This window comes from Etheostoma cragini, chromosome 16 (assembly GCF_013103735.1).
Source record: "Etheostoma cragini isolate CJK2018 chromosome 16, CSU_Ecrag_1.0, whole genome shotgun sequence".
NCBI lineage: Eukaryota > Metazoa > Chordata > Actinopteri > Perciformes > Percidae > Etheostoma > Etheostoma cragini.
Window position 1 is genome coordinate 7120217 of NC_048422.1, and position 25366 is coordinate 7145582.

The window sequence follows — 25366 nt, forward strand, 5'->3', positions numbered from 1 at the left end:
TAACTGAATTAGGACAATTCTGCAAAGATGAGTGGGCCAAAATTCCTCCAGGACGCTGTAAAAGCCTCATTGCACGTTCTCACAAACGCTTGGTTGCAGTTGTTGCTGCTAAGGGTGGCCCAACCAGGTATTAGGTTTAGGGGGCAATCACTTTTTCACACAGGGCCATGATGGTTTGGATTTTTTTTCACCTTTAATAATAAACACCTTCATTTACAAATTGCATTTTGTGTTTACTTGTGTTGTCCTTGACTATTGTTTAAATTGGTTTGATGTTCCGAACACTAAAGTGTGACAAGGAAACAGGAAATGAGGAAGGGGGCAAACACTTTTTCACACCACTGTGTGTGTATATATATATATATATATATATATATATATATATATATATATATATATATATATATATATATATATATATATATACATGCATACATTTATAAACATACACACACAAACTTGATCAATTCTGGTCATGTTTTGATTTGGAATTGAATGTGCAGTATTCCTAATGCGTTGATATCATGGAATTAAAAGCTTTTTTAAGGACTTTGAGCATTATTGACTTTTTTTAAACACACTGCTATTATCCTCAACACAACTATATGTATTGCATGTTTAGGGTTATGCCTGGTTAATAATTTGTGTAGACACAAATGTATGTGTATTTTTGTATTGTATGTGAGAATAGCATAGTATAGCATAGTCCTAGTATATCGACTGAGGACAACAGTGGGGTGCTATTACTTTGGTTAATGTAGCAAATGTTTTTTTCAACTCGATGCTGCAGTCTTTCAGTTTTATTTTTTGCGGTACTATTTGCTGAGTCACTGAGGTACTCAAATTGACTGAGTTATTGTTTTATTGTATAAAACAATATCAAGTGTTAAAAAAAAATATGCAACTGATTTGGGAAAGGATTCATCCTGGCCTAATATCCCTAAATGCCCAGGTTGTCAAATGATAAGCTCGCATTTCTATACTTCAGTAGTCTATATCCACAATGTTACACTTCCAGGATTGCTCTGGTGACAAAAGAGATTACGCCGGCTGCATTACTTTTTGTTTCCTTACGCTTTCTTTGTGTTGGAATTTTAAACTCTGGTTGATTTCTGAGGACTAGGGTTAACTGCTCCTCAGATCTCTGCAGGTTAAATCCAGACTGCTAGCATAGGCTGTCTGTCCAATCTGAGTTTTCTCTCGCATGACTAAAACAACTTTTGAACATACACCAAAAAAGTTTCCTCCGAAGGCTATTCTGCAGTCGCTCCGTGTGGAGCTTAGTGTCGCCCATGACGATTGTGAGTGGTTTAAAGAAATGCCAATTAACCAGAGAACATTTTTCTCCCATCCTGGAATGCTGTGTGGACTAGCTACAGTGGGTTGTGAAAGTTTACTCAACCATGCTAATAGTTGATTAAAAAAAGAAATAAAAAAGGATCTTTTGGAAATTTATCTTAATGCTTTTAATCTAAATATTTAGAGAATCCAACCTTTTAAGGTCGCCAATTTTCTTTGCCATGAATAATGTATTGTGAATAAATAAAATGTTCTTCTTTAAAATACAGGGGGGATAAGTATACACACCCCTATGTTAAATTTCCAAAGGCCAATCAATTAATCAACTTTAGCATAGGTGTGTAAACTTTCTCAAGCCACTGTAAACCTTCCAATGAGGAAAGTCTTGCAAAGCGAGACTTACATTTCAGTAACTGAAAGTTGCCAGTGACAGCGATGATCACCTTACCCTCCTGGACACTCTCCGCACACTAAGCTTACATCCTCATTCCTTTTCTTGCTTTTCTTTTGTGTTGATATTTTTATTTAGTTCCAGTGCTTTTTCTTTACCTAAAGAAATAAATAAAATTCAGCCTTGTATCTAGTGTTGTTTAGGCATTTTAGTTATTAGCCTGACTTTCTACAGAGCTCAAGCATAGCTGTCTCCCTGATGTACAAAGTGCTAAATAATTAACCTCCAATTGCTACTTCATTGCTAAAGAGAGGAAAACAGTGTTATAGAGGCAAGTTACATCAAGGTTATAATAATACACTTTTGTGCTGTGTATTTACGATTTAGCTGTAAATACACATACTAGGGCTATACACCATCCCACGATTCGGTTTGTATCACTATTCCATACAAACTTAGATTCTTTTTATTTTGTTGGTGAGGGGCTTTGGAGGAGAGATTATACTCAGTTAACGTAATACAACCTTTTTTCTGCCACATGGCATCATTTTGTCAATGATTTCATGCCACTTTGCAACATACAACAGATACCTTATTTATAGATATTGATTGAGTTCATTATCAATCAATCCCTAACCAAAGATTTTGTACCCAAAAATAATGTAATTATTTATTTGGTAATTTAGCTAGCTAGCTCACACACCCCTGTCTGTCTGCCTCACTCTCACGGCGCCGCGAGGCTTCAGTCGGGATGAGAGCTGACAACAGCCCCGGCCGGGGACATATCCACAGTTGGCCCGCAGCCAGCTAGCAGCCCCCCCTATCATTACAGCCCCGGCCAAGTGACACATCCACAGTCAGCCCCCAGCCAGCTAGCAACCTCCCCTTTCATTACAGCCCCGGCCCGGGGACACATCCACAGTCAGCCCCCAGCCCGCTAGCAACCTCCCCTATCATTACAGCCCCGGCCCGGGGACACATCCACAGTCAGCCCCCAGCCAGCTAGCAGCCAGCCTATATCATTAAATAATTAGCATTGAGGGCAACTTGGGGTTCAGTGTCTTGCCCAAGGACACTTCGACATAGGACTGTAGGGCCAGGGATTGAGCCACAACCTTCCAATTGGCAGGCTGCCCCACTTTACAGTGAGCTAAATTTTTACCCGACAGAAGGGGGATAAGGCACAGAAAGGACTAAAAGTATTTTAACGATGTGGTAGCATTGGATCTGGACGGGAAGGATAACTGGGAGTTGGAAGGGGTTTGTCGCGATTCACCCTTCTCTCTCTGCAACACAGGTTTGTGTTGCAATTTCCGTGTCATATGGTGTATCGTTATAGCCCTAACTTAAACTGTGTAGATAATAATGGATTCAGCTGGAATGTGCCAAATTGTGGACGAGTATGAAGTGGTATGTTATCAAGTGAGATAAACATACGGATGATATATAAATCATACCGATGATGGAAGAAATGCATCAATTACTTTTTCCATTTAATATTTGTAAGCATTACTAATTATGGAATTATAATGAATCACAATTAAATAATTAACTGATGACACAAGACATTAGATTATAACATGTTTAAATAATAGATCAATTCTTTTATTTTTATTTACACTGATAACCCATTACCTCTTTGGAGCTCCATTGAGAAGCCTGCTGGCCGGCAATGAAGCCCACCAAAGCAGCATTACCGCTGGGGCTGGTGGCATCAAATGTAACACAGAATGGACACTCAGTGGAGGATCCTGCCACTACTTCTCCAGAGAAGCCCTTCTCCTTCCAAAAAGCCTGTAGTTGAACAGAGACAGTTCCCAGGTTCATCATATTTGATATGATTTCACTTTATTATCAGAAAATATTTCCAGAATTTGTCTTTCATTGTAATATGTACATTGTTTTACATACATGCAAAAAAAAACATACACTTAATTTAACCAAACAACAAAACCATATTACAAACACACAGTATATCACATCAGACAATCTGAAAAAATGATACACTGCAAACTATCTCTCTGTTTTACATTCAGTATTCAACTCTGGTACGCTAATGCCTTACACTGACTTAGAGCCTAAACGTAGTAGTTTGACAAACTATGGAACTAATAGTTCCTCTGGACCTTTTTTGTGATGAAAAAACCTTGTATTCTTTAAATAAATGCCTGTGGTTAGTCATCTCCTTTTAGTTCCGAGCTATATATAGCCTACTGGCCACCTTGATGCCTACCTTGCTGCTTCATGTAATAATTAATGATGAACCTGCAACCAAGGCTTTAGGTCAGTACAAACTGTTTTAAGAGAGCATCAAATGACACTATACTGTGTAACGTGTGTGTGTATCCATATTTACGCAGGCTGCATATGTATTTGAAGAACGTGCTCATTTATCCAGCCATGTAAATTTCATCTGTACCTATATACAGTGAGGAAAATAAGTATTTGAACCCCCTTCGCTGAAAAATACGGAGTTTGAGCTCCGGTTTGAGATTGAGTTTAGGTCTGGAGAGTGGCTAGGCCACGCCAGAACCTTGATATGCTTCTTACAGAGCCACTCCTTGGTTATCATGGCTGTGTGCTTTGGGTCATTGTCATGTTGGAAGACCCAGCCTCAACCCATCTTCAATGGTCTAACTGAGGGAAGGAGGTTGTTCCCCAAAATCTCGCAATACGTGGACCCGGTCATTCTCTCCTTAATACAGTGTAGTCGCCCTGTCCCATGTGCAGAAAAACACCCCCGAAGCATGATGCTACCACCCCCCTGCTTCACAGTAGGGATGGTGATCTTGGGATGGTAGTCATCATTCTTCTTCCTCCAAACACAGTTAATGGAATTATGACCAAAAAGTTCTATTTTGGTCTCATCTGACCCCATCACTTTCTCCCATGACTCCTCTGGATCATCCAAATGGTCATTGGCAAACTTAAGACAGGCCTTGACATGTGCTGGTTTAAGCAGGGGAACCTTCCGTGCCATGCATGATTTCCAACCATGACGTCTTAGTGTATTACCAACAGTAACCTTGCAAACGGTGGTCCCGGCTCTTTTCAGGTCATTGACCAGCTCCTCCCGTGTAGTTCTGGGCTGATTTCTCACCTTTCTTAGGATCATTGAGACCCCACGAGGTGGGATCTTGCATTGAGCCCCAGTCCGAGGGAGATTGACAGTCATGTTTAGCTTCTTCCATTTTCTAATGATTGCTCCAACATTGGACCTTTTTTCACCAAGCTGCGTGGAAATATCCCCGTAGCCCTTTCCAGCCTTGTGGAGGTGTACAATTTAGTCTCTAGTATCTTTGGACAGCTCTTTGGTCTTGGCCATGTTAGTAGCTGGTTCTTACTGATTGTATGGGGTTGACAGGTGTCTTTATGCAGCTAATGATCTCAAACAGATGCATCTAATTTAAGAAAATAAATGGACTTGAGGTGGACATTTTGAAGGCAGACTAACAGGTCTTTGAGGGGCAGAATTCTAGCTGAGAGACAGGTGTTCAAATACTTATTTGCAGCTGTATCATACACATAAATAGTTTAAAAAATCATACATTGTGATTTCTGGATTTTTTTTTTAGATTGTTTCTCTCACAGTGGATATGCACCTACCATGACAATTTCAGACCCCTCCATGATGTCTAAGTCGAAGAACTTGCAAAATAGCAGGGTGTTCAAATACTTATTTTCCTCATTGTAATATTAAGGTTGGGGTATTTGTGAGTGTTATTGTTACATTTATTTCTGCATGTTACTTTCATTTTCATTTTGCTCCTTTTTTTCATAAATAAATACTGACTTGATATGATAAATAATCATTGAGGAAAATTATGAAATATTCCAGTTGTCTTGAAGTAGTCTTGCCTAGTTTTTCGTTTGAAGAAATTTAGGAGAGAACCCAAAAGAACAACTGAAACTTACAGTAAACAAATAGTGGGGCAAAAAAGTAAATTCAGTGATGTTGCACTGCGCTTTAGGGCTGCAGCTATGGATGGTAATGATTAACCGTTAGCCGACAATTTTGACAGATTTAATACAATCAATCAAAAACGATATTAAAACAAGTAAAAACGTAATTAAAAAACATATTTTGATAATAGAATAATAAAGATAATAGTCTTACAATGCACTCTTAGCTGCTTAACTATTTCTCAACTTGTTTTTTCTGCTAAGTGCTGGGCTTTCTGCTGGACAGATGACATATGCCCTTATATGGATGAGGGTTGCCGGGTTTCCTCGACCGGCCCTCTTAAACACAGCTGTATAGAGGTAATGGATTAAATTTGTTTCATTTAAAGAATTTGATAATTTTGTTGTCAAAAGACGTACTGGCGTACAGGTTGAGTTCTGATTCATAAATGGGTTGTTTTATCTCATGCCAGGACACCTGCTGCTGTCTTTAACCTGACCTTTCACACATAAAAGTCAATTCGTAAGTTTGGACGCCACGCACAAACTGACTCCTTCAGGCTTTTTTTTTAGGATTTGCTGATGTTCAGTCTTTTACATTCAGTCTTCAGTCTTATTTCCAGATTCAGCTGCTGTAGATGTGCCCTGACAAATTACCCAGCATTGGGGAGCTTTGCCAGAGGTAAGCAAAGGGACAGATGTGATGCCCAGCTTGAGGCTGCCTCTTAGGACTTGGATCCTGAGGGGACAAGGGACAAGCTGGTGCTTCTAGGATTGTCCCCCCACTGTGGAGAAGATAATCCAAGGCAGCAATGCGGAGTCAACTATTTATGCTGAAAATGCAGTCCATGGGCTTGCACAAGTGATGTGACAAGAGTGTTACAGTGAACTGCTCAGTCAGCTAAGTATTCTCTTTCATTATGTATTCTACTAGAGAGGTGTCTGCTGCCATCTGCTATCAAAGTGTCTCAGTGATCTTCTATGGTTATGTGAGGTTGATTTTTTAAATACTCTTCTCTGAAATGTTTTAGACAGGAAGTAGGTTGGCAGTGTCCAGTAATAAACTCACTTCTGCTCTCTCCGCATTTTTCACCACAGTCAGTTCATGATGTACTTTAAATAACGCTGTGCTATGCATTGTACACTTCCATCTCAAGCCATTTTTATTCTGTACAGGACTAATTTCCATTCATCTAAACTAAGTGGGCCTGAGAGATGTTACATTTAGAGCGTTATAGCACAGTTACCTTTTACATGATGTCATTGTTGTATTTATAGATGAGGTCATTTTAAAGGTCCCATAGCGTGCCAATTTCACTTTGAGGCTTTTTAACATTAATATGCATTCCCCCAGCCTGCTTATGGTCCCCCAGTGGCCAGAAATGGCAATAGGTGTAAACCGAGCCCTGGGTATCCTGCTCTGCCTTTGAGAACTACTCAAAGTGCTTTTACATACTACAGGAACCATTCACCATTCACACACTGTGGCCGAGGCTGCCGTACAAGGTGCCACTCGTTCATCAGATAAACACTCACACACATTAACACACCAATGCGCTGCATCGGGGGCAACCCAGGGTTCAGTTTCTTACCCAAGGACACTTTGACATGGGACTGCAGGGCCAGGCATCTAACCACCAGCCTTCCAATTGGCAGGCGACCACCCTACCACAGAGCCACAGCTTGCCCCTTATGAGGTCATACCGTTCACATCGTTGGCATCACAGTGCACTTGAAAACACCCTTGTGGCTTTGGCTGAGCCAACACTGGTGACAACTGCAGCATCGCCTTACAATTTTCAAAGGTGGCCTGACACTGTGCACTCCAATCCCACTTGACCCCTTTTTTCATGAGGTCATTAAGGGGGGTGATGATATCGGCCAGCCGAGGGATGAACTTGTGGTACCAGCCCACCAACCCCAGAAACCTCTGGAGACTCTTTAAATCCATGGGTGCTGGGTAAGCCGCAATTGCTTCCACTTAGGCTGTTTCCACTTCTATTCCTTTTGCTGAGACCACATGTCCTACGAAGGTGAGTTGGGATTGCAGAAGATGGAATTTATCGACATTGAGAGTTAGATGTGCATGATGGAGTTTTTCAAACATCGCCTCAAGGACACGTAGGTGTTGCTCCTGCGACTTGGAGAAACAATAATGTCGTCTATGTACACAAAGCAGATTCTGCCCTTTAACCCACACAGAAAATTTTCCATCAGCCACTGGAAGGTGGCTCAGGCATTCCTCAGTCCAAATGGCATGACCTTAAACTGAAACAGTCCTAGGTGGGAGGTCATGGCTGTTTGTAATTTACTTTCCTCATCCATTGCCACCTGCCAGTACCCACTCTGAAGGTCAAGTGAGCTAAAGCACTGCGCTCCTTGCATGGATTCCAAGATTTCATGAACCAGTGGGATGGGATAAACCAAACGTGCAGGCTCTTTTAGCACAGTGTTGAGTGTGCCTATGAGTTCAATGTCACTCATGTGCCTTAGAGTGAGAAAGTTGTCACACTGCTCGATGAAATCCGGGACATCAGCAGAATCCCTCGAATCACCAAACTGAGGTAACTCCATCCTAATAGGAGGTTTGGCTGCCGCCGCAGCAGATGCTGGAAGGGAGACATCCCCTTCTGATATATGCTGGTTCACCAACTGGAGAGCTGCAGGTGTGGAGAAACTTGCTGGCCTCCAAGAGGAACGGATTTTATTCTGGGTCTTTTCCAAGTCTTCACCCCACTGCTTATCTCTGCGCTTTAAGCAGGCCACCACCACCTGATCAAAACTCCGCAGCTTAGGGTCAATATACTCCTTAGCCTCTTTGATCACTGTCTCAATGGCCGCTCTAAGACCCTCCTCACGATGGAGTGTGCTGTCAATGGTATCTTTGACCCGATTCTCCAAGGCCTCCGTCCTCAACCGAAACTTTTGGACCTGCTCCACCATCAATACTGCCTCAGCCTCCTCCTCATCCTCTTCTTCTGGCTGCCGTTGTCCTTCCTTGTCAGGTGGATCTAGATACAGTGAGTCCAACACAGAAGTTATGTCACTGATGCAGCTTTGATTATGCCTAGTCGTGACGTGTTATGTGGTATGGGACTACCTCATTAGGAAGGCTGGGATTTTCTTTCCAGTCTATGAGAGAGGATGCACCATCTTGGTGCGGTACCCTGTTGGTGCGTGGCGGCCATCTTTGATAAGAATGGCAACCCAGTGTCCTTTTATAGAAGAAGCAATTAGTAAACTATTTCAAAACAAAAAGAAATAATACACAAAAAATCAGACCATACACAATCTGTGATACAAATCCAGGCCACTGATAACAAAGCTATATATTTTATCTATATGGGAAAAACAACAAAACACTCCTGCATGTTCCCCACACATAAAATAGCCTCTATCAAAGATGGACAAGGGTAACCATTACAATGTCATATTCATGAGTCTAAGTAAACTTTCAAATCATGTAAAATACTGAAAAATGGAGTATCAGATAAACTATATGACAGATCAGTGACCAATATTTGTCTTGTTTATCAGAATCCAAATGCATCTTTGCAAGACACCAAGGCATAGACCCACGCACTAATGATTTGGTGTTCATTAGAGTAGACATATTTAATCTACTAACAAGTTGCACAAGTATTTTGTTAATCAATTGTGTGGGTGTGAAGTGCAAAATGAAGATATTAAATGTCAAGTGCTAGGAGCCTTTTCACACAGTGTTGAGATCTATAAAGACCTTGTTCCAAATGAGTTGACTGCTATCTCCTGCGGCCTTTCTTTTTTATAGGTAAACAAATACATAGTTGAAAACAATTTTTCCTCACTCCTGCTGAGGCCACTGCTGGGACGCAGTCTTGCATTTTACATGAAAGAAACGCAGACAATATGATTGTACATTTATTCTGGTCCTAAATGGCTGAAAACTACAACTTGATAGTATGGGGATTATTCAAATGTAGCGGCCCATTTCACCAAATTTGCAACATGAGATCATTTATTTTAACATTTTTCACTAATCAACAACAGCGCAACGGAGCATTTGCAATCCATGCATGAGCCTGTCAGACTTACAAATCTAACTGCAATTTGCATGAACAACCAATTGTGCAATCTTATACAGCAGCCATTCCGTGTAAGCAATGCTCCCAATGTGTTTTTGTAAAGTGAGCGGTGCCCCAATGCAGCAATTGTTAAATATCAACTCTGACAAGTATTTAGTATAATCATTTGTAATAGCTTTTATTATGTCTGCCCCTTACAAATGCTGTTTACTATCTCCCATGAATAACTTCACAAAACACCCCTTTGAAGGGCTAATTTAATAATCCACTATAGTCAACCTTCGTCATAAACTAAATCAGTTTTTATGAGTTGACTACAAAATTATTTAAAGGTGAACCCCATAGGGAAGAAAATATGTAAACGATGCCACAACTGTTTAGAAGACAAAGAATGATTGTTTAAAACAAATGTTTCTAAATGTAGTATCTTTAAAATTCAAGCAAATGTGGGTTCAATTCTGATTTTATCTTTAGTTACTCACCGTTGGATAGGTAATAAGGAATTTTATCATGTGGCCCACAGGCATGTTCTGGGTAAGAAATTCTCTCTGGCTGGGCAGGGCTGGGTGGTAGTGGATCTTTGCTGTGGCGGAAACAAGAGTACAACATAAATCCCAATAATGACTTGCTCTTTGTTAGTTCCATTTAATCCACCTCCCCTGGTGTGCTTTACATATAAATGTTAAAATAAATCTCTGCTTTAATTTAGAGAGAGTAAAAAAGGGAAATAAAAATAGAAAAGACAAATCCCTCTATTGATCAGGATGAATTTATCTTGAATCATTGACATTAATGGACTTGCAAAGAAATCCCCATGTCATGAATAGGATTCTGGCTGTTGCTGTGCCGCAGAGTACTAATCGCTACACTTAATCTGTGAAAGCTCTATCTCACTGATATGAGAGCAGTCAAGTAACTTCATCAGTACCGTTAGAGGTAGTGTATGCCACGCATGCAGAGGAGCCAGACTGCTACTGTGCTTGCTCTGGCAAGTGAAGTGACATCTGGCCTAAAGCCATGCTTTTAACGAATGAACCAGTGGAAGATGTGAGACATCATTTAGAAACTGTCAAGAGCCTGTCAGCAACCTCAAAATAATGTCCTTAATGCTAAACAAAATTGATGAGCCCGAAGCAGTAAAATTGAAAAACAGTGACATGATAAGTTGCTCCAAACTAATTTGACATGGTCACTTAGACGTTCAAATGACAGCACTGTACACATAACATAAGACCTGTCAAGTGGTGTCATATCTATGAAGCTGCTTGTTTTGAAACCAAAGCCATCTACGTTGATGACAGGAATTGCCGTCTACCTCATTATTTGTTAAAGTCATGATGGCTAAATTAGACATATTGTGGCATCTTGTTTTTTTTAAAACCAAAGTGCTCTATAGTGACAACACAGTCATCCTCTCTAACAAGTACAAATCTGCTGTGACACTTTTGTGAAACTTACATCACAACTCAGCATCACAGTTAAATCAAGATGATGTGAATAAACAGGTTCAACAGGATGGCAGTTCATATGAATGTGAATAATATTAAGCACACCAATCTGATACTGTGTGCAAACGTGGTTAGCTGATGAATAAGGACAGGGTACTGCATTCTTTCTGTCATCCAGCATTATCCAGACTTGTCAAAGGCTCTACTTTACTTTTGAAGGCACCACAGGTTAAATACTGAGGATTTACTTTCTGTCAATAGACAGAAACAGGCGCTTAAATAATGACAAAATGTCCTCAACTTCAATATAATTGCTTTTAAGTTGGCATACCTTCAATCTGCACACACAACCATACAAAAAAAGAGCCACATGTGACTTTGTCTGACGCCCTTAATTAAAGAAATTTGAAAACTTCTTCAAAAGTCAAGACAACTTATTTATAAAGTACATTGAGTACAAGCTCAATGTGCTTCACACAAAACACTTTTTCACAAAGTAAAATATATCATATTTGAGTATATCTGTAAAAATGTGTCATCCCCTGCCCACCCACCAACATAAATATACCCACCCACACATACCCAAAGAGAGGGAGAGAGAGGAATGGATTGAGGGAAAGAGACAGACAGGGATATAGAGGCGAGCTAGTTATAGGCCTGAGAGAACAAGCTGGGCTTAAGCTTTCTTTGAAAAGACAACACAGTTGTGGTACATCTTATATCATGAGGCAGTTTGTCCCAGAGAGAAGGCCCATAATGACTGAATGCAACTTCTCCAGACTTACTACTGATCATGGGTACAGTTAGGAGACCAGCGTCTGATGCATAGGCGCCAATTTTGGTGGGGACGGTGGGTACACGTACCCATCAGAGTCTGTCATGAGTCATGTTGTACCTACCACTTTTTTTAGTTTTTTTGTTCAAGCACAATTTAGTTTAAAAAAAACATTAAGTTCATAAGATATCATTCTTTAGCAACAGATGCCAAAAAATCCTCAAAAATCTCTCTCCCCACAGTGCAGGCACAGACACAGCCGTTTGGCTGCTGCGCTGGTTTCAGTTCACAACACGGCCTGTCGGGACGCCTAACGTGAAAAGGCTTAACGTGGTTTAATGTATCTAAACAACAATCAATGGTCACCTAATTCCTCATGACCATATCTTGTCATAAATACTTAAGCCTGTCTAAAAAACTAAACAGAAATCCAACGATTACAGAAGTTATCTCACATTAACGAGTTTTACTTCACTGACGCCTATGGCGAGGAAAAGGTTAACGTGGTTTAATGTACCTAAACAATAATCACTGATTACCAAATTTCTCTGTCATATAACCATTCTCCATCTCATAACCATTAAAAACAAAACAAAAAAATTTAACCAAACATTTGGGGATGATTGATTGTTGTTTGGCCACATTAAATGACGTTAAGCTTTTTCAAGTTATGACTTATAAACCAATGAGAATCGTGGGGAGTCAACCCACAGCTGCTCCGTTTTCAGTGGCTATGAGGAGCAATATGAGAGAGAAATTTGGTGATCATTGTTTAGGTACATGAAACCACATTAAGCCTTTTCCTTACAACCGGCTCAATGAAGCAGAAATGCTTGGCGTCACATAACGTCCATAATAACAATTGGACTTTGGGCTAGATTTCTTGACAGTTGTCCGTGGTTATGAGGAGCAGTATATGAGATAAAGTGGGTGATCATTCTTTAATTAAACCATTTTCATTAGTAAGTTACAGGACTGCGCTCTTCAAAACATTACCTGCGCGAAAGAGAGAGAAAAAAGAAAAGAATGCTTCGTACCCAGCACTTCTGGATATGCACTTCAGAATGTGTTTCTGTCATCAGCATATTTCTAACCAAACTGATGCCCATGGTCTGATGAGTTCTGGATGGTTTGTTAGCAGTGAGCAGGTCAGAGATCTAATTAGGAGCAAGGCCATTAAATGATTTTAAAGGGTAGCATAGTCACAATTTTAGCCAAGCTAGTGGTTTGGAAGGCAGTGTTACTCGCACAGAATATGGATTTATCCTGACTTTGGCAAACCCCTGACCTTTTATCTAGTGCAGGGATCTTTAACAGGGGTCAGGGGCCCCTCTGCAGTCCTTAGAGTGCAAGGGGGCCTCCAAATTAATGTAAATTTTGGTCTTAACATGAATCCAACATAGTTTTAGCAAACATAAATCCCCACTGCTTACTGGCCTATAGGTAAGAAAGTCACTAAGGGCCATCCACATACACAGTTGATCCTAAGGGTTCACCGTTGATTCAGTAGGCTATTTTAATAACTTAGTATTCTATATGCAAAAAGGTATAAAGGCTTTAGGTGGCCCTACACATTATTGTAGCATGCCAACATTCAACAGCTCAAAGGACCACATGTTATGTGGTTCTTTGAGCTGTTGCATGTTGGCGTGCTCCAGAGGAAAATGCTAACAGGCTGATTTTGAGTATGTATTATATTTACCATGCTAACATTTGCTTGTTATTAGGTACAGATGAGTATGATGGGAATGTTAGTAGTTTTGCATGTATTTGGTAAAATACCATTGATAGGCCTATATAAAGTATAAAGAATTGGACATAACTGGATGCTTGGATGGCATGGTTATTTCTAAAGTGTTTGACAACTTTTTGCACATATGCACATTTGCACTAATCTATCAAAATGTAAAGAATAGAATCCCCCACTAGCATAACTCTGATTGACTGTTCTTTTGATTTGCAGACTAATGTTGCAGCAACTTCTCAATTATTAATGTTTACATACAGCATGTATTATTTACATGGTCCAACCATTTGGCTTTTTAAATATGCAGAACTACACAACCTTTGACTTGATTACAACCTAATCATTAATTTATGCATTTTCATAGCAAGCTATATTTTTAGAATTATATGAACAATCTGTATGATGGCAATCAGTATCCTATATGAATTACTTGAGTCAAAGAATTCTCGCTTTATAATTTGCACAGAGGGGATGAAATTTACATGTCAAAAAAGGACATTGTTTATCCTGGACTCAGACATGGAGTTCCCCCTTAAGGACACTGCTGTGCCATTTGACAGTTCATCAGACTGTTTTTTGCATTCTATCATCTTTGGAAAACAGCTGCAAGTGCAAGGGTGTCTTATGGCTTCGGAGCAATCTGCACAATTGCTGGTTCCTGACCTTTAACACTCTGACCAAGAACATGGCTTCCCCCAGAGTGGTTTCTTTTCAGTCTTTTTAACTCCTTTCTGTCTTTCTTATTCTCTTTTTTTCTTTCCCCTTCAGAATACTGTGGTATTTAAATCCTCTCTAACTCCATTGTGTGACTGCCCTCCTGGAAAATGTTGACCTTGCTTTCTCAATTTCCTCTGTCACTGACCTGTGAGACATCTGTGGCAGCTTTCGGCTTTAAAATGTCCATTACGTTCTCACTCTGAACTTTCAACATAGCGCACAGGCACTTTCAGTGCCTTTTGACTGTCAAAAGGATGAGAAAAGTAAAACATGAAAACCACTCAAATCAAGACGTAACATCAAAAGGGACAATGATTCAAAGATGCAGCTTCCAAATACCATCTTAGGAAGAGCGGTGCAAAGAAACTTTGAAAGGTGTGAAAAAAGCTAAAGCTAGCTAGAGCGGAAGTTTAGTCCATCGCTGTGCCTGCATGTGCTGTGAAATTGGATCGTCTCTTTTATCCTAAAAAAAACCCTAATAGAGCAGTACACAATATATGATGTAACAGCCTGTTGTGTGGAGGAGAAGAAGAAGTAATTACACACACAGCCTCTTGCTAGGTGTGGCTGAGATAATGATCATGTGAAAAGAGAAGTGGTTTTCATGTTTTATTTTTTTTCAGCCTTCACATTAGACTTTAATGTCATTGTTTTAATGAAACAAAAAGATGTAGGAACCTCTTATACCATAACTGTGGACAGGTATCCATATAGAAGGTCACTTCAAAAGGATGAGGCAGAAATGACAGATGAATAGCAAAGAAAAAGAGAAAAAAAAGAAATGGCCTTCACGGTCATAAATCTGTTGGGCCATCAGAAATCGGCAGCACTATTCACTAACCACTTAATCCAAATGTTAAAGATGGATTCCTGTATGTATGGGCAAGTTACATCACAGATCTTTTATTGAATTACGTACGTAGCCCCTTGACACTTATTGAAATTGAAGGGCTCGGTAGGAGCAGCAGACACCCTCCCCCATCTCTCCCCACACTGCAGTTCCAACATTACTTAATAATTTCTCCTGTTGGTCTGGACTAAAAATAGACTCAAGGAGGATGACCCTTTTGGCTAAATTCCCCTCATTAGTTTTAGAATTAATTTAACTGAGGTTTAATATTGGATGGCTTTAAATCTTCTATTAATAAATGACCAATATAAATATAGCTGGTGGACCACAAACAAAAGATGCATTTCATTTTGACTACTCAGGGCCCTGAAAAAATCAGCTTCTTACTAAAAGTGATGGAATCTTACATGCACACTGTTATGCTGCCAAAGAGTCAAGTTGGACTTGGAAGCAGATTAATTATTTCTTATTCATTCATTATAAAGGCTTATTTTGTTATTATTAATTGTTGCCGTTTAGACACACTTTATTTTTGTAATAATACCGGTAGTTTTATTTAGAAAATTATTTTGTGACGGTGATATTGTTCCTAAATTCTCAAAGTCTGACCACCAGATAGTACTAACAGGTAATATTCAAAACAACAAAAAATTCTCAAAAAACAATAAGCTGAAAATACATCTTTATCAATTTCTTAGAAAACTCTCAAATATCAACATCCATTAGCCACATGCCCTTATTTTCCGGCTTGAGAAAGGTATGTCCTATTTTAAGATTTTAACATTTTCCATTGCTGAATGGTATAGTATATACTATATAGTATATAGTATATTTTTCTGCTCACACACATAATACACAGAGATAGCTCAATTCATTTCCACAGAGTTTAAGTTCAGCAAGATAAAAATCACAGTGTGTTAGTTATCTTCACAATCACTTCAGCTCCCACTTCATGTTTATTCCCTAAATGAGGCTCCATTAGCTCATTCACAGCACAGCAGATGCTGGCCTAGAATCCTGGCTCACAGTGTCACTTGGCGAATCAATGTGAATGCACTGCTTACCTGTTTTCTACTATTGTAAACAAACCTCTGCACTAAACCGTGATTCGCAGATGTAATAGTTTCCTCGCCACTGCCCAAGCCTGCTGTCATTAGAGCAGCTCCTCCTCCATGAGAAGATAAATGGCAACATCACTTATAGCATTGCTGATCTGCCTGTCAGGTTCCCTTGCAATCAGATGAAATCCCCCTTTAGTTAGGAACGACTTTTTCAAGTGACGACAAGAACTTTTGCTTCACCCACTTACCAATAAATATACTTGCATATGGCCACATAGACACATATGCACACACACAGCAAGACAGTTAGCATGCTCTGCCAGGAACTTTCTGCTTGATGCAGAGAGACAGAAAAAACACATTGAAACAAAATGTTAATTTAGTAACTGCAGAGCTGTCTCTGTAAATATTGTTGAATGTTAGACAGTACGCCTAATTGCATTATACTCCAACTACATGCTCTGCAAACTTAATTAGGTTGTTTTTACTATGCTGTTTCAAAATGAATATACACAGGGGCCTCTTTACCAACTGATATATGCACATACTTCAACCACATCTTCAAATTCAGCACATGGCCAGAATTCCCATTTCCAAGCTCATTTTTTTTTATGCATAGCGATCTCATATGCAGTGAAACCAAACAGTTCATAAATCATTGAGGTGAGTGAGAGAAGTGGTAACAAAAAAAGGAGGGGAAAAAATTGACGGAACTCATTATAAAAGATGGATGGATGAATCGGGAGATAAATCCAGAAGCCAGGAACAGGACGGACGTGATATATTGGGAAACACACTGCTCATATCCAGCATTTGCTTTTGTGTGTGTGTCAATGCAGTGCTTGGACCCCAAAGAATATTAATCTCTTTGTTAATTAATCCATCTACCCATTCATTAACTCAAAAGGAAATTGTCTTGAAAAGGAGTCAGGAATGTCAGAAACAAACATCCGTAAAAGAAGAAACAAAGTATGTGAAGTTATGGAAAACAATGCTTTATACTTTAGCTGTCCAAAGGAGGAGTCATCAGGAGTCACTATCAAAATTCAAGCCCTCTCCCCCAACTCTCCCAACTCCCCCTAACTCAAAAGCTGCTCCACTTCACCCACTTCCGAAAAATTAAAATTAAACAAGCAGCAATCGTTTCATTTTTCCCTGACTCTTGTTGGGAGAGGTGACGTCTCAATCACTGGCCTGACTTTGGCTTTTGAAAGTCCCTGTCAGTCTCCCCACAGTGACTTAAGGCCAAAGCGTGGCACTGTGGCCTCCAAGCCAGAGCAATCCATTCAACACTGCTCCCAAACTTGTCTCATTAAGGATCCTGGCCATGGTCCATGGCTCTGAGTATGAGGCTTTGACTGACAGATCTGTTGCCAGCTTAGTATAAACAGGCACAGATCCAATGCAAGCCCCCAGCTTCAGATTCAGCTTCGGCCTCTTCAACCTGGCAAGAACTAGCAAGTCTTGGTACTGTATGTGTCCCACACGTGACAAGCACCAGCCAAACAGTCACCCACTGTTTTACCCTGCAGTTGATGGTAAGTTGGAATGCAGGATTTCTATTTTCTGACAAGAAAAAAGTGGATTCTATTTGAGGGCTGGATATGATTTTTTTTGTAACTCACTGGCACAATATGATATCAATTTCACATTGCTGGCCACACAACAGAGTAAACACATTATACTTTCAGTAAGGTATGCTGTTAAATAAATAAGTCCTTGAAGCAGGGCTGTCCAATTAATCAAGATTTTAATCGCGATTACGATTTTGTCTCTAAAGATCACAAAAACAGACTTATCGAGAGTCTTTTGTTTTTTTTGGGAAAAGGATTAAAGGTCCCATGGCATTTGAATGTGACTTTTTTATATATTAATATGAGTTCCCCCAGCCTGCCTATAGTCCCCCAGTGGCTAAAAATAGTGATAGATGTAAACTGAGCCCTGGGTATCCTGTTCTGTCTTTGAGAAAATGAAAGCTCAGATGGACCGATCTGGAATTTTGTCCCTTATGAGGTCATAATTATGAGGTATCTGCTCTGTCCGCCCAGATAACAAGCAAAGAAGCAGTTGGTTAAGGTCCCCTTCCCCCCTCCTCAAAAGCTACAGACTCAGAAATGGCACATACTTAGTAAAGCTCATTGTGGGACTGGATTTAGTGGCTGTAATTTAAAAAAAAGCGCCAGATCACAATAACAGTTATCTCATTGCGCTTTTCATAAAAAGGCAGGTCTAGACCATACTCTGTGATTTTATTCACAGAAACCCATCAATTCCCACCAAGTGCAAGCACTAGGCGACAGAGGCAAGGAACAACTTCCTTTAAGAGGCAGGAACCTCAAGCAGAACTATGGCTCAGGGTGGGCGGTCATCTGCCTCAACCGGTTTGGGGTGGGGGTAATTCTGCACAAATGTTGAATTTTGGGAAAGAGACTTCAGATATGGTATTAGGGCACCACTAAGGTCTATGAAAAAGCATCCAAAAAGCACCATGTCATGGGACATTTTAAGGGAAATTTCACAGCTCAAGGTGTTTTCACTGTCATGTTAAATAATCGGGATTTCAGTATTGACCAAAATAATTGTGATAATAATATTTTTCCATAATGCAGCAGCCCTACTTCAAAGTTTGATTATTAACATGGTATGCTTTAAATGCTACGTTATTCAGCTCAAACGTTCTGCTTCTTGAGAAAAGCAACACTTACTGCAGGGGTCCATATTTTTCGCTCCTCTGTAGCTCGATTGCAGAGAGGTCAGTAATGACGTATTTGTCATTTTCAACTTCTCACAGCCAACCATAACAAATGTCACATTAGCCCCCAGTTAAAGTTTTGGCCTGGTTCAAAATCCAATCCTGGCCATTCCTCAGCCCAGACCCGACCTCAGACAGAATTTACTTCAACCGAAGTGACTGCCACACCCCAGAGCTAAAAAGATTTAGGAAAATTAAAGATGTATCTGCATGGATGCACAGTTTGCCACATTTGAGTGACGTAGTGAGTGAGGAGGTTATTTGCCTTCTGCATCAGTGAGAATTTCATTTCGCAAGTCGACAGAGGTGGAAGACGCACACTGACCTGCCAAGTGAGGGGGGCTGGTGACAATCACAGCTCTGCACAAGAAGGTGTTGGTGGTGGTTGTGACCTTGGCCCACTTAGCATCCTGTTGAAACACATTCACAGAAATACAGTGTTATTTAATAAGCAAGGACATCTTCTCTGGCGGTGTTGTTGTTTGGAAGTGGGATTGGCTGACTGATTTTGGACACAATTTATTTCAAATACGGTACGCACAAACTCTATTTAAGTTAATTACTTTGCATTAATTCTTTCCATTAGCTGTCCCCTTATTTTCATAAGTATGAAACTGTGCCTATTTGAAATTATATTGGCTAAATGATTACTTCTTCGGAGTTAAATTCTGCAATTCCTAATACAATTAAAGCAACTGTGTGGTAATATGTTTATGCATTAACCTTGAGGCTTTGATGTATTGGTTCATGACAAGCATCAATAAATACCATACAGTATATATCCAGACACGCTGTTGTGTTCATTAATCATGTATTAAACAGTAAAGGAAATCCAGCTTCTTAGGAGATATTTATACATGGGGCCTAGTTTTAAAATTGAGTCTATTAGATGCTGTTTTGTGTTTTCATGGATGTCAATTCTGACAATGTACTATAACAGAATGGGCTGCTGTAGTAATTAATGTAAACGATTTGGTAAAATAAACTTTAAAAGGTACTTAAATGAAATGGTGATGTTCTACTGTATATTACTTGCTTTCTAAAACACTGCAGTCTGGTTTGCTAGCTCCCTTGGTCTCACATGCACTACATTTAAGCCGCTGGTGATAATTAAAACTCACCAACCACAAAACATCACTGTGTAACATACAAAAGCTCCTATCCTCTGAGACTGTAAGACAGCTAGATAAATTTGGATGCTAAAAATTAGAAATTAAATGTATTGTATTTTTAGCTCTCTTGACTGGATCCCTAGTTACTCTAGGATTGTTTAAAAAAAAATTATCTTTATTCACAAGGCATTAAAACAGTGACGCCCCTCTGTAATTTGGAGTTCATAGCGTCCAGCACTAGTGTACCGTTCCTCCGCCCTTTGGGGCAGAAACAGTTGACTTTTTCAAATTAAAAGGTTTCTCAGCTTTCCCCAAAGTCTCAAAGAAGCTAAAATACTGCTTTATATATATATTTTTTCTGAAAGCATTAGGGCAATACAGCCTTGCTGACCGAAGGTCCTGGGTGTAATTCCCACCGGGCCGGCTGTGAAGTTTGCATGTGCTCCCTGTGCCTGTGTGGGTTTCCTTTTGGGTGCTCTGGTTCAGCTAAGGCGAACTGGAAACTCTAAATTGCCCGGAACTGTGAATGTGAGAGTGCTTGTCTGTCAACATGTGTTAGCCATGTGATAGACTGGCAAAATGTCAAGGTTGTGCCCAGCCTGTCACAATATGCATGCTGGGACAGGCTTGCCTCCTGTGACCCTGCACATCATACTCTTCTTTTTCTTCCCTTTCTCCTAACTATTTTTAATATTACTGCAGTGTACTGGGGAGTACAGCAAAAATGACTTTACTTTTAAATATTAATTTATACGATTTGCTTTTCATTTTTGTTCATAATGTAGGGCTGCAACTAATAGTGTTACATTCGTCAGACGAGACTAAATATGTTTGTCAATGACCTTTTTTCTCCCATGACAAAGACAAGACGATGACGAGACTGCACCAATGTCCAAAATGCTGACTAAGACTAAATCAACATGCATTATTTTTGGTGAAAAAGAGAAGACTAAAACATTAATTAAAAACATTTGTGCAGTGCCCGTTTGGAGCGTGTTCCTGTACCAAACAGGCCAATCGCTTGGTTCTCGGTATTTTTTCCACACTAAGCACGGATCAATCAGCTGCGGCTCATCTAGAGATTCGGCCGGTCCACTTTTTTCATCTAGCCGTCACACATCCAGGTATCGATGCAGCCCGGGTGGGGGTGCCCGGTTCAGCTTGCTGGAGAAGCCGCTACAGTACGTAGCGATGTGCCCCGGCCCCGGGCAAGGAAAGGAGTTCTGGCGAAGACGCTGTTAAACAGCTTGCAGAGCGGCTGGAGAAATGTATGCAACTGCTGGCAACAAAACAACGTGTTGTAGAGCCCAGGAATCCTGGCACTTATCTAACATGTGTCTGTGTAACAAGGTGCTGAGGAGCCCAGGAGCCCTGGCTCTTATCTAACATGTGTCTGTGTAACAAGGTGCTGTAGAGCCCAGGAGCCCTGGCACTTATCTAACATGTGTCTGTGTAACAAGGTGCTGTAGAGCCCAGGAGCCCTGGCTCTTATCTAACATGTGTCTGTGTAACAAGGTGCTGTAGAGCCCAGGAGCCCTGGCTCTTATCTAACATGTGTCTGTAAATGGTTGTATACGCAATGAAGGAAGAAACTTGATATAAAACCAGACACGTTTAACAAAACTGCATTCAACAAAATCAAAACAGATTCTGTTTGTCAGGTAATTATGACATTTAACCAACATTTTAGATGTGTGAAACCCTATTTGAATGAAATGGCTATCAGAAATAATCTCTGAAATAAGTATTTAAAATAGAGACTAAAATGTTTTGACTTAAACTTGACTAAGATACCTTGAGTCCTCTTTTGACTAAAACTAGACTAAAATGACGAGACTTTTAGTTGAAAAAACAAAAAAACATATGTGAAAGACTAAATATGACTAAAACTAACAAGGATATTTGGCACAAGACTAAGAATAAGACTAAATTAAAAATAGCTGAAAAAATGTTTTTTTTTAATTAATTATTCTGCCAATTATTTTCTTTACTGTTTAAAAGTAAAAAATACTCATCTTAATTTCAAAATGTGCTGCCCTCTTGAAATGGTGTGTTTTACCAGTCTAAGGGACATTTCTTGCACCTGACGCAGTGCCGCAAAGCCAGACGCAAGTGTCTTTGCTAGATGAAGACCGACGTGGTCGTCAGTTTGCCGTCCAGCGCCCACTTTGTTTAAATAGCAAGTTTAACTACACCCATGGGCGTGCAGGAAGGTGTGTTCAGGTGAATTCTTGGCTTACACCCATCTTAAAGCAGCGGAAAAACTGGTCTAAGGTCATTTTTATTTTAACAGCAAATTAGTAAATTGCTCCTAGGCTCGTGCACAGCGCCCACACACTATGCTTGTTACACACACACACAGGGAAGCACAGCAGCAAAGATTACAAATAAAAATATGACGGTGCAAATCTATCACCATAATCGCAACGCACCAAGGCAAAAACTCGCCTGGCTTTTGAAGAGAACGGGAGATGACACTCTGATTGGTTAATTGCATGTTACGCCCAAACACACATATGATTAATATAGACAATAAGCACAACCCTTTTGATCAAACTAGCAAAAGTGGATTTGGACACTTAAACGTTTAAATCATTAAAATGTTTTTAAAAAAACAATTAAGTGATCAATTATTAAGATAGTTGACTGTTCTTTCTGTTGATTCACTAGTTCACCAATCAACTAGCGTTGTAGTTTGTTTTAGCTCTAATAAAGTGTAAAAATATCAAGTTTGAAAATATATTCCTCACAATTCCCCTAGAGCTCGGGGTGACAACTTCAATGCGCTTATTTTGTCCCACCAAATGTCCAAAACCAAAATACTTAGAAATAAACAATTATTGAGGTAGAGCTCTACACATAAGGGATGCATGGAGCCTTCTCGGTCTCTCAGCTGTGGATAAGGAAGACAGTCAGGCAGAACAGACAGTGCCTTCACAGGAGACGGCCTGTTTCCCCACTGAGGAAGCTGTTATCTCTGTGTCCCGCCTCATCAATCCCTGAGTGAGCTGTTACTGTACTCTACCTGCCATATGGCCGTCACAGCAGAACCCAGCCGGACATTCTTCCACCCGACGCGGTCTGCCAGACACTGAGAAAGCTGTTGGGTGCCTCCCTGTGGAGAGACAGATACTACACTTCAAATCAATTGGTACCCTGTATGGGCAGAGTGCTTTAAAGGGTTTCTTCACCCAACTCATAAAACCACAAACCCCTTGATGTGTCTAGTCAGCCATGCAGATAATTGTATTATTTTAGGATTTAAATGCATTTGCAAATACATTTCCAATGGTAGAAAAAACGTTACTTTACATTGATAACAGTTTGGCTTTTGGACTACAGTTAATGTGAGAAACCATATTTAAAAATCATGAAAACTAAATAAAAGCTGAATCTAAGCGTGATTGAATAGCATGAAGGAGAAATACATAGAGTTCTGACATTAATCTAAAATTTTTAGATAGAATTACATTCAAAATTTGTTTAAGAAAGAACAAAATAAAACACAATTGCAGAGGTGAGTTGTACCAGATAAGATTCTGCACATTTAATTGCTGCTTTTTTTTTACATATGGGCTGTTGCCATGTTCACGTTGCTACACATTAACTCCTTCAGGATATATAGCTGAAATGCCATAGCAAGAAAATAGCGGCAGATGAAAAAAGAGGAGGAAATGTGCAAATACGTAGGTTTGGATGTGATATTTTTCATATTGTTTCAGGTCCTTTACTCCACCACAGAAGGTTCAGAAGCTATAACTCAAATAGAAAGGTATGAAACCATAACTTTTGTGCTGAGGGAAAAAATGTGTTTAAACTCTCCAATCGATGAAGCGTCTAGGACAAAAAAACAATGTTTGCTGGGACAGGGCTTGAACGAGATGTGCAGACTGTGTTGAGGTTGCTAAGTTTTAGTTTAGAGAAAACATCCAATGAGGTCTCCAGTTTTAAAAAAACTCAAGCACTCAAGTCAGCAACATGCAGTCTGGGGAAGGAGATGAGCTGTGTACCTTTATCTTGAGCTCTTGAGCTGAACCTGGAGCACTCTCCAGCAGTTGCAGTACCCCTCCAGCTGCTGCAGCATACATGAGGAAGAATAGGAAGGACATCTGGGATGGCTCCATGCCAAAGACAGGCCTGCTACACAGTCCCATCTCCTCTTTTAGTTCTGGAATGAATGCATATATATTGTAGTTCCTTCTCTCACACTTACAGTAATATTATTCATTCCTGTACAATGATAATGTCCTGCCTAGTTTTATACCATTAGCTAACCAATATACAGTGCATTGTCTAAAAAACGCAATTTATCCTGCCATGAAGGTCTACCATTGTACCATTGATCAATCAATGAACTAAGGACAGGGTATAGTTAACAGAGACAGTAGATAGGATGATTTTTCAGTAATTATATCATCAAATGTATATGCTTTTGTTGCCTGCACTCAATAAATCTGATGCTGCAATGTATTTGGTTTGGCATATAAATCTAGGCATGAGTGACAATTTATACTTAGAAAATTAATGCGCTGACAACAAACTCTGTTAGCTTTGCTCCAACGATGGCAGAACCACATTGATCCACAATGAAATATATCCACAAATATTGGATGGAAATTTGTAATGTCATGATAATTGGAACATGCTTTCAGGATTGTGGTGGTGACGGCTCACTGGATGTGAAACATGCCTTTGGTGTGGGAGATCTGGGTTTGATTTCCGCTGTGATACGTCAACCAATGTGTCCCTGAGCAAGACACTTAACCCCTAGTTGCTCCAGAGGCGTGTGACCTAGCAATTGTAAGTTGCTCTGGATAAAAGCATCATCTAAATGACGGGTAAAAAGATTCTCAGAAAGTTAATTTGCACAGTAGCAAATGTTAGCATGCTAAAAAGCTAAGATGGTGATCAACACCTCACCTGCTGCATTGTGAGCTTTTAGGCATGGCAACTGCTACTAGCTTATGTGTACTACTACCATTTACTTTGCCATGCTTGTTATGGATCAGAGCCAAACTTTGGACCTCCGCTCATATTTGTCTTCCTTTGTTTTACATTTCTGACCTGAAGTCCAAGCATGTTGCTCGATGTACGAGTGCAGGGTCATGCTGTCCAGTTCAACCGCATTGGGAGTCTTCGAAGGATCCTTGATGCACACTGTGGCACACAATCTGTTAATCTGAGAGCAAAGCACAGTCACCACAACACACCCACACATGATACTTTACCACAGCGATGCAAAAGCAT

General features: G+C 40.0%; 2 protein-coding genes across 2 annotated transcripts in view; one reads left to right on the plus strand and one right to left on the minus strand.

Annotated features, from left to right (window-relative positions):
* vsig8a (V-set and immunoglobulin domain containing 8a) overlaps positions 1-25366 on the plus strand; it is a 69196-nt gene that overhangs the window by 16667 nt on the left and 27163 nt on the right. The gene's annotated exons all lie outside the window — the stretch shown is intronic.
* The window catches only part of si:ch211-127i16.2 (probable flavin-containing monoamine oxidase A), a 39473-nt gene that overhangs the window by 10921 nt on the left and 3186 nt on the right, over positions 1-25366 (minus strand). Inside the window, exons 4-9 of the mRNA XM_034896637.1 lie at positions 25184-25298; positions 24130-24287; positions 23145-23234; positions 19333-19417; positions 10140-10240; positions 3326-3484 (exon numbers count right to left, since the gene is read on the minus strand). Coding sequence (XP_034752528.1) covers positions 3326-3484; positions 10140-10240; positions 19333-19417; positions 23145-23234; positions 24130-24287; positions 25184-25298 — 708 coding nt within the window. The remainder of the gene's footprint in view (positions 1-3325; positions 3485-10139; positions 10241-19332; positions 19418-23144; positions 23235-24129; positions 24288-25183; positions 25299-25366) is intronic.